Raw genomic sequence first — 10400 nt, 5'->3', positions numbered from 1 at the left:
AAGGCACGACGGGAAGAGGAGAGTTCCCTAAATGACTCACAGCTGATATAGGATTTGAACTACAATCCCCAAGAACACAGACTCATTTTTTTTTTTTTTAGTTAGCGCATGCGTCTTTTTAACCACACGCGCACGCGCTCTTCAAGTTTCCGGGACGAGTCCGTTTATTTCTCATAGCAGGAGACGGGATCATGGTAGGACGGGCAGGTAGTGGGCGGCGAAAGAGGGTACGCGTTCAGGGGATCCTGGCCGGGCCTCGGACTGGCATCAAGGATGCCAGGGCCGCCGATCCGGGAGCTCCGCCGGTGGAAGGCCGGCCTCCTCCGGGCCCCTTGGGTCACGTGGGCGGTCGGAGTCGCTGTAACTCCCTGAGCGCTCAGCAAATTCAGGGCCTAAGAACCGTGTCTCCCTCAGCGTATGCTGAGGCTGTGAAGAAGGATGCACAGCTAGTGTCTGTGGGAGCCGGGATCAGAGCCTTCCTCTGACTGTAAAGCCCAGAAGTTGCTCACTATGCTACTCACCCAGAGAATCATTGTGCAGTGCTTTGGGGGCCCCCGCGTGTCTCACTTCTCTGCTTTCCCAACCAGGCTAATAGAAAGCAGTTCTCCTGACATAAGGCAGCCGGAGAACTGCAGAGGTTCTGTGACAAGTGCCCCACAGTTTTGGTGCTTGGGTTTCCCACTATGACACCGATTAGTTTACTCCTTGAGGAAGTGCCTCACAGACTTAGGGACCCAAGTTCAAGTTTCCTGTTGGCTCTCAGAAGGTCTCTGCTGAATGTCTGGAACGAAACCTTTCCAGTGTTTGTTTGGACCTGCCTAGGGGAAGGACTGGCCTGAGAACCAGACTCGCCCCCATTCATTCTGTTGAGTTGTCTTGCCTTTTTTCTTTCTTTCTTTGATGGGGGTGGGGACTTAGTTTTTTAACTTAAAAAAAATGGCGGGCATTGGTGGTGCCCACCTTTAATCCCAGCACTCGGGAGGCAGAGGCAGGTGGATCTCTGTGAGTTCGAGGCCAGCCTGGTCTAGTTCCAGGACAGTCTCCAAAGCTACAGAGAAACCCGGTCTTGAAAAACCATAATCATCATCATCATCATCATCATCATCATCATCATCATCATCCTGTGTGTGTTCAGTTCGTGTGCAAAATGCTTGTGCCATGGCCTGTGGGGGTCAAGGACATCCTTGCATGAGTAATTTTTCTTCCTCCACCATGTTGGCTTCAGGGATCAAATTCAAGTCACCTGGCTTGGTGGCCAGCACTTTTACTTGATGGGATATCTCACTGGTTGGGATTAGGGTTTATACTTGATGGGATATCTCACTGGTTGGGAGTAGGGTTTATACTTGATGGGATATCTCACTGGTTGGGATTAGGGTTTATACTTGATGGGATATCTCACTGGTTGGGATTAGGGTTTGTTTACTTGCAAAAAGAAGAGTATGGTACTTATCCAGAGTAGAATTCCACAGAAAATATTTAGCTGTTTAGCTTTACCATTCCTTTGGCAGCCCTGGCGGCTTTCCAGGCTTGCCTGGAGCCTGTCTAGGGGCTTTGCTTCGTTTGTTGTGTGCTCATCATGGTTGAATTCTGAAAGAAACCTCTCCTTTCCAGGCTGTCCTCCTTCGAGCCGTGCCAAGGTTTCAGGGCCCAGCTGTGTGGGGGAGGCCTCTTCATCGACTGTGGTACTGTACTGGGCAGGGAGATTCCAGAAGGTGGGTGGGGAGCACGTCCCCCACCTCACAGGAGAAGCCACCAGGCACAGAGACTGAAAAGTTCCACACAATCTACCGATTCAATGCCATCAGAGTACTTGGGTATGTGTCTCGGCTGAAGCTGGCTCAGACAGCTGTGACTGTGATAGCCCTGCCTCCGGGCTTCTACTCGTACTCACAGGGCCTCATGACCCTCAATTCACTCTGCCTGGTGAGTGGGATTGCCTGCTTTGCCCTGGCCATGCTGTACTGGATGAGCTACTTCTTCAGGAGGCTGGTGGGCATCCTCTATGTGAATGAGTCAGGTACCATGCTTCGAGTGGCCCACCTGACCTTCTGGGGATGGCGACAGGACACGTACTATGCCGTGTCAGACATGATACCTCTGACAGAATCCAAGGACCAGGCCCAGGAAGTGTTTGTACGCATCCAGCAATACAGTGGCAAGCAGACCTTCTACCTTACCCTGCGCTATGGCCGAATCCTGGACAAAGAACGTTTCTCACAAGTGTTTGGAACCCTGACCACACTCAAGTAAAGAACAGCAACTAGGCCTAGGCCTCCCATATCCTTGGTTACACCGGATTTTAGAGGGGAAGGCCAAGAACATTGATGAGGCAGAAGCTAATACCCATAGGCTGGGACTGAAGCTCCACGGTAGACTGCTCATATAGCATGCAGGCAGTTCAATCCCTAGAGCTGCATATAAGCAGGCATGGCTGTGTGTGCCTGTACTCAGCTCTGGAGATGGAGGCAGGTGCAGAAGAAGGTCAAGGTTGTTGTGGGCCAAAAAAGAAGATGTTAACCACCTTTAGGAAAAAGCCCTTGGTTGAACATTGTGCTCAATAGGGCATTTTAAATACTATGCCAAGATCACTGGGGCAGCTCACTGCTATGAAACCAGAAGGCAGAGGAACATAGACTTGGAGTCTGGAGACTTGGGTTCTGCTGGACCTCAGCTCCTTGACCTGGGGCAGGCTATTAAGTCTCTGAGCCTTGAATTGCACTGGGAGATAGAAGAGCCTTCTTCTCTCGTGGGGATGGATGTAAAAATAGCCAGTAATGGCTGAGGCTGGACATGTAGCTGTGTGGTAGAGCTCTTGACTAGCATGTATAAGGCCGTAAGTTCCACCCTCGGCTCCACAGAAGAGACATACCAGTACATGCTGCATGCTGTGCCAGGGCAGCAGCCCAGAGTTTATAGCACTGAGGGAGGCTTCCAGGTGGCCTGCCCCATTTGCACCCGCCAGCTTGGTGGCTAGTGCCGAAGCCTAAAGTGGGCTTGTTTTTCTCCCATCAGGAAGTCACTGTGATGTGGGATGTCCTTCTGTATATGTGTTGCCATATTGGTTGGTGAATAAAGCTGCTTTGGCCTACAGTAGGGCAGAATAAACTTTGGGTGACTGTCCAGGCAGCATAATGTCTCTGTCAATTCTAGAGTTTTGGAAGTTGCTTACAAGATACTCCTGTTTACATAGGTAATATATCCTTCTGGGGTCTTTAATGGAGTTAAAGACTAGATAGTTACAGCTTTTCTTAGTTATGATGAAAGATAAATTAGATATAAAACTTTAGACTCACGAAGTATTGTAACTAATTTTTCCTTGGTAACTGTTGTATATGTAATTTTGCTATGTTAAAGTTAAAACTTTCCTTCTTAATTAGACAGAAAAGGGTAGATGACGGGAGATGTCCTTCTGTGTGTGTTGCTTTTATTGGCTAATGAATAAAGCTGTTTCAGCCAATGACTTAGCAAAATGTAGCCAGGCTAAAAGAGATATAGAAAGTAGGCGGAGTCAGAAGTGCCTGGAACCTTCCCAGTAAGCCACAGCCTCGTGACAATACACAGATTAATAGAAATGGGTTAATTTAAGATATAAAAGAAATACACCTAAACTATTGGCTGGTGCAGGACAATTCTGTATTCTGTCAATTATGTTTTAAATAAATGCTGATTGGCCAGTAGCCAGGCAGGAAGTATAGATGGGATAACCAGACAGGAAGTAGAGGTGGGGCAATGAGAACAGGAGTATTCTGGGAAGAAGGAAGCTCTTTCCCCAGTCCTGCACAGACCACGGGAGAAGCAAGATGTGACCTAACCTGCTGAAAAAGGTACTGAGCCATGTGGCTAACATATACTAGAATAATGGGCTAATATAAGTTATAAGAGCTAATACGAAGCCTGAGCTAATGGGCCAGTCAGTTTATATCTAATGTAGACTCTCTGTGTGATTTCTTTGGGATTTACCGGCTGTGGGAACTGGGAAGAACAGAAACCTCAGCAAGCAGGCCCTCATGTTACAATGGCCTTGTGATTATTTGGGTCTGAGCAGTCGGGAAATGAACAAGCAGTCTCCGCCTACATCACTACATGCTGACTGAGGTAGGGACAGCACCAGCCAAGAATGTGTTGACTCCCAGGAGTGTCAGGGCCACTCACATCCTTGTCATCAGGATAGAGGGACTCTATCCAAGCAACAGTCTGTCAGCTGAAGGAGACTGGATATGCTGCTTTTCATAACGAATAACCAACATGCTTATTAGGCGAATTGTATTTGCATAGAGAGGAAAGCAGCTGCCCACCCAAAGTGCTTTGTTTTATAATTTCCCTTTATTTATTTGTGTGTATACTACTGTGCATATATGAAGGTTGGAGGATAACTTTTCAGCGTCCTTTTCCTTACAGCATTCAGGTCTTGGGGATTAAATTCAGGTTGTCAGACTTCCAGCGAGCACCTTTACCCACTGTTGCTCGAACTATTCTTCCCTGATGTAAAGGAAACAGAGCCTGAACAAAGATAACAACAGACGTGCCACAGGGTGTTGGGGGAGTTGCGGGGAGGACACACCATAAGGCCTCAACTACACAGAGAACTACAGGCAACATAAGAATTCTGAAAGCAGGAGAAATTGTCTTCCTCAGGGAAGAGCACACCAATTAGCTATCCACTAAGAAATGGTCGGCCCTGAAAACATACACAATACAGACTAAGCAGGTTCTCTTCAGAAACATACATGTGTGTGGGGGAAACGATACAATTATACTGCAATCACAAGAATCAAAAGTGTACATATCGAATTGTAACCATTCGTGTTGTTCAGGGACATGAAGCACACCCTCAGTGTTGTCCAACCATCACTGCTGGCCAGTTCTAATGCTCCCACTGCAGAGGCCAGCCTGTCTGCAGAGCGGGCTCCAGGACAGCCACAGCTACAGAGAAGCCATCTCAATAAACCAACAAAATAATGCTTGACTGTCCCAAATAGAACTTCAGTACTCAGGTGTCAGGGACCAGCCCTGACATAAATCATTTCTCGTATCAGAGTGGAGGTGTGGGAATAAATGAAACACATTTCACATGATATCATCGGGAGGGAGTTTCAGGGATCCTTCTTGAAATCCTAAATTCACACCCTGAAATTCACCCGTGTTTATTTTCCAAACAGCTTTTATATCAAAATGTAAACTGAAGGGGAAATTTCTTAGCATTCTGTTTCCTAGGTAGTGGGGCGGGGAGGGAGGAATGACTTAGGTCACGTCTTGCCTATCTATGCCTATTTTGTCACGTTCTGCCCATGCCCATGTTGTCACATAGACTGAAAGACACCTCTTCCCTAGTAGACACACTGGGCCATGAGAACACAGCCGTATTCGCAGGGTGTCAGAGACTGTAGGAGCTGCAACACTGAAGTTAAGTTAGCCATGAAGAGCATCTAACTTTAGACTAAAAAATGTGAATAATAAACTTGGGGGGAAGGAGGGCTCAAAGGATAATGGTGTTTACCATCAACCCTGGCAGCTTGCCCTTGAGCCAAGGGACCCTGACAGTAAGAAGAACTGAGTGCTTTGGGCTGTCCTCTGACAACCGTGGACAGTGGCATGCACACACCTCTCTTCTCATATAATAAATAAAAACCGAACATCTTTGATCTTGTTTTGAACTCCCCCCCGCCCCCCGAAACAGGGTTTCTCTGTAGTTTTGGTGCCTGTCCTGGAACTAGCTCTTGTAGACCAGGCTGGCCTTATACTCACAGAAATCTGCCTGCCTCTGCCTCCCAAGTGCTGGGATTAAAGGTGTGCATCACCACCGCCCGGCTATGATCTTGTTTTAAGACAGGGCCTTTTGTATTTTGTAGCCCAGGCTAACCTCAAGTTTTCGCTGTAGCTGATAATGATCTTGAATTTGATTCTCCTGTTATTGGTGTTATGTTATTGGTGCAGCCTGGTTGCACCCAGAGGGCCACAAACCAGTTTAGAATTCCCAGTTTAAGGGACTGGGGATGTAGCTCAGTATAATGCTGAATCCTGGGTTCAATGTCCAGCACCACATAAATTGGTTATAATGGCAGATACCTGCAATCCCAGACCTTGGGAGGTAAGAGGATCGGGACTCCTTGGCTATTTAATGAGTTTGTGGTCAGTCTGGCCTAAATTAGACTAGATGTCAAAACAACAGACAAACCAATAGGAAGTGTCTGCCCTTTTGTTTGCCGTTGGCTCAGTTTTATGATGGTAATACTTTCAAGACCACCCAGGCCCTTCCCTGTTATTCCTACTGCCAGGTTCCCCAGGTGACTGCAGCGGCGAGTCACCCACTACAAAGCTGCTAAGCCTGCCAGGGGCGCGCCTGTGAGAAGAGAGCCCTTCCTCGCCAGGGTAGCCTTTGCTTGCTCTGTGGTCTGCTCACGAGGTGCCAGCAGAGGGCACACGAGTGTACTACTCTTCCCTACACCTCAGCTAAAATCAGAGCTCTCTCCACCAGTAACAGGACGTGGGTACGGTTCTGTAACCTCAGCAGGGCAGTGGTTTGAGCTATTTAGAAAACAAAATAAGAGCCAGGCTTGGTGGTGTAGGCCTTTAATGTCAGGAGGCGGAGGCAGATGGGGTTACTCTTAGTTTGAGGCCAAAAATAGTCTTAGAAGTTCCAGGTCACAAGAGAAAAAGGCTTTTAGATTTAGACCGTGGCTATATTGGTGATTTGTCCCTTTGAAAAACAATTCTACAATAATAATCGTCTTAGTTCTTTTGGTGTGTGCGTGTGTGTGGCTGGGTGTGTGTGTGTGTGTACGTGCGCATGCTCGCTCATGTGGTGGTGCTGCTGGGGTTCCAGTTCAGTGCCTTGTACAGGATAGGCAAGCACTCTACCACTTAGCCACATCCCCAAACCCTTTGGGCTATAGCAAAAATAAGAGCCAGACATGGTTGCTCATGCCTAAAATCCCAACACTGGAAAAGCTCAGGCAGGAGAGGCCAGCCTGGGCTACAGAATGAGACTCAACCTGCCTTCCAACAAAGGCATGGTTGGTTACACATGACTTTGATCATCACTTTGGGAGCTGAGGCAGGGTGATCAGGAGTTCAAGATTATCCTCAGCTACAAAGCTCTAGGCCAACCTGGGCTATCAGAGACCCTGTCTCAAATAATGAACCCAAACAGAGCCAGCCCACGGCCACCACACCACATCCTGCAGACGGGGTGACTCGACGTTCCTTTCTTAGCACTCTGGAGGTGGGGAAGTGCAAGAAGAACCTTTTGTGGTCAGTGACTGACGGTGGGACCTCAGACTCCCAGAGATCCGCCTGCCTCTGCCTCCCGAGTGCTGGGATTAAAGGCGTGTGCCACTACCACCCGGTTTAAGTGCCTTAACAATAGCTATACAAGATGCTGGTGGCACCTGAGCTTCTATCAACTGAAAGAGTTAAAAGATTAAATAAAGGGTGGGTGAGAGGGCTCTTCAGGTAAAGGAGCTTGATGCCAAGCCTGACAGTCAGCATTCAGTCCTGAAGGCCCGATGCCCACAGCTTCTCCTCTGTGGCACACACACACTCACACCCATTGACACTCACCAAATTAAATATATAAAATTGTAGTAAAAAAAAGATTAAGTAAAAATGTTTTGGTGAGGCTGGGCATGGTAGTGCACTCCTCTTATCTCAGCACTTCTAAGCCCGAGATAGGATAATCTCATTTGAGGATAACCTGGGCTACATGAGACCCTGTCTCAGAGTAACATAAAATGTAGGCAGACTTCTCTCCTGCCAGCCAATTCCCAAATAACCACACAGAGACTTAATTGTAAGTGCTTGCTTGGCCGATAACTTAGACTTTTTTTTTTAAAGCTAGCTCTTACAACTTAGACTAACCCATATTTCTATCTGTGTTCGACCACGTGGCTCGGCACCTTGTCCCAGTATGGCATGTTCGTTTCCTGCTTCCTCTGCCTCTTGCTCCCAACTCCTGAGAACTCCGTTCTTCTTCCCAGCATTCTTTCCGCCCCGAAAATCCTGTCTCGCTACTGATCATTTAGTTTTTTGTTTTTGTTTTTTATTAAACCAGTCACATTGACATATACACACACAGTGTAAAGGAATATTCCACAGTAAAATAAAACATAGCAAACAGAGCTCATCTCGGGATCTGACACGGGCTGATTCTGCAGGACCGGTGACTTGCTGCTGAGTGTCAGGTGTGTGAACAGTACCTGAGTGATGGCTCAGGCTCCCCTTGTGTCCCCATCAAGGGCCATCTACTCTCACAGGATGGTTACCCCTTCTTCTTTTTTTGTTGAGGATGATTTTTTGAGATGGAGCTTTATATAGCTCAGGCTGGCCTTGAATGTATTATGTAGTCAAAAATGACCTGAACTTCGGATTCTTCTGTCTTCCAAGTGCTGGAATTATAAGCATGGAACACCAACATTCCACTTGGGATCACCTTAATCTTTGAGTTAGACAGGATTGATTGTTCACCAATTAAGCCAGGCTAGCTGGCCATCGAGCCCCGGGGACCCTCCTGTTCCCCCTGCCCCACCCTCCTGATGAGATTATAGGTGCATGCCACTCTACCTAGCTTTTATGTGGGTGTGTATTGGGGATTTGAACTCAGATCCTTGTGCTTGTTCGGCAAGCATTTTACTGACTGAAACATCTCCCCAGCTTCCCCCAGCATGGTTTTCTAGGCGGAGGAAAGCTTGCAAACTCCGTGCTTCCATCTGGGCTCATACCGGGTGCACATCAAGCACAGCTGTTGGAAAGCATCTGGGATGGTGTCCTGTTTGTTCTCATGGCATGGCTTTCCTTCCCGTCAGCTAAGAACTGTGTAGGCTTGGCACTATGACTCTACATGGTCTGTGCTCGGGGACAGGGTGGTCTGCGGCTTGTTGGGTTCAGCTGACAGGTCTGCTGTGACTGACAAGGTTCTTGCTTCGCTCATAAGGCAGCTGCATGACTCAGCCCCTTGCTGTTGTCCTTTCTGTTTTCCCAGAGTGAGCGGAATTTGTCCTTCAGCAGGCGTTTATCCCCCATCCCAGGCCATCATCAAACCACTGCATCTAATGCCCTTCCCAGAATATAATTTGTGGGTTTAGCTGCTTTGGGAGGACGGTCTGGGACAAGGCACCCCAACAACCTGCCTGGAACTTTCATTTCATTGCTGTCTTAGGGCTGCAGGAGCCCCGAGTTCTTTAATGAAAAGCAACAGGGTCTCTCTGAGCCTCAGGAAGAGTGCAAGTTCTATGGCCTTGTTTTTGTCCTGCAGCATTCAACTGTAAAATCTTGTCTGATTAGACTTATCCAGGCAGGCCTGACACCATCTGTTCTTGTTTGTGCCTGCACCAAAGACAAATCATTGGTTTTACTGATCAATGGTTGAAATACACCAGCATCAGCCAGGCCTGGCCCTGCACCGGGAAACAGACAGTGTTTATTTGTGGGAACGTGGCTTTTACCGAAATAAGTGGTGGTGTTGACCTTATGAGACACGTGCCTTGTCACACAGAAGTAATGTTTTGTTTTATTATTGCTGCTTTCAGTTTCTAGAGACAGGGTCTCCCTGTAGAGCCTCGGTTGGCCTAGAACTTGCACTGTAGGTCAAGATGCTCTCAAACTTGAGGTGATCCCCCTGCCTCTGCCTCTCAAGTGCTGGCTCATAGGACTGTACTTCCAAGCCCAGCAAAGAGTATCACCAGATGCCAGACGCCTGACAGGAAATTAGTACATGACTTCATATTTACATTTAATTTCAAAAAGGATTTTGTTTTTAACTGTGTGTGGGGATGTACACGTGAGTCAAAAGAGCATCAGATCCCCTGGAGCTGGAGTTTTAGGTGGTTATAAGACACCCTGTGTGGGTGTTGGAATCCCTACTCAGATCCTCTGGAAGAGCAGCGCATACTCTTAACCAACGTCCCTTAATCTTGGCTTTTAAGATGAGACCTTGCTATGTAGCTCAGGCTAGCCTCTGACTCACCTCCTGACATTTTGAGATTCCACGTGTGAGCCACCACATCCGACCTCGATGATTTTTCAGAAAGTCAGTGTTCTGGCTTCATTTCTGTTGCTGTGACAAAATGGCCCTGACAGAATCAGTTTAGGGGAGAAGGGGTTTGGTTTTGCTTCCAATTCCAGGTAAGAAATCATCGCTGTTGGGGCTTGAAGCAGCTGATGACGTCACCCCCACCGCCAGGAGCAGAGATAAATGAGCGGATGCTCAGTTGTTTGCTTTTGCTCAGCTCAGAGTCCAATGCCTCTACTTTCAGACAGTCCGGGATATTTTGCCCAGGGAAAGGTCAACAGGGGCTGGAGAAATGGCTCAGCAGTTGAGAGTAGGCTGCTCTTCCAGAGGACCCAGGCTGTTTCCAGCACCCACACGGTGACTCTCAACAGTCTGTAACTCTGGTTCCGAG

The 10400-nt window shown here is 47.9% G+C and overlaps 1 protein-coding gene across 1 annotated transcript; it reads left to right on the top strand.

The window, feature by feature from the left end:
- The first annotated feature begins 3 nt into the window (after window positions 1-3).
- Window positions 4-3094, top strand: Tmem186 (transmembrane protein 186). Its single transcript, XM_041676072.1, has 2 exons — window positions 4-194; window positions 1615-3094. The coding sequence occupies exons 1-2, from the start codon at window positions 192-194 to the stop codon at window positions 2251-2253; spliced, it is 642 nt and encodes a 213-aa protein (XP_041532006.1). The 5' UTR covers window positions 4-191; the 3' UTR covers window positions 2254-3094.
- Window positions 3095-10400: the final 7306 nt, after the last annotated feature.

This window comes from Microtus oregoni, unplaced genomic scaffold (assembly GCF_018167655.1).
Source record: "Microtus oregoni isolate MIOR12 unplaced genomic scaffold, Mior012 000027F_ref0000203, whole genome shotgun sequence".
In the NCBI taxonomy this organism is placed as follows: Eukaryota; Metazoa; Chordata; class Mammalia; order Rodentia; family Cricetidae; genus Microtus; species Microtus oregoni.
Note: the sequence above shows the minus strand (reverse complement) of the source record. Positions and strands in the feature narration are given on the sequence as shown.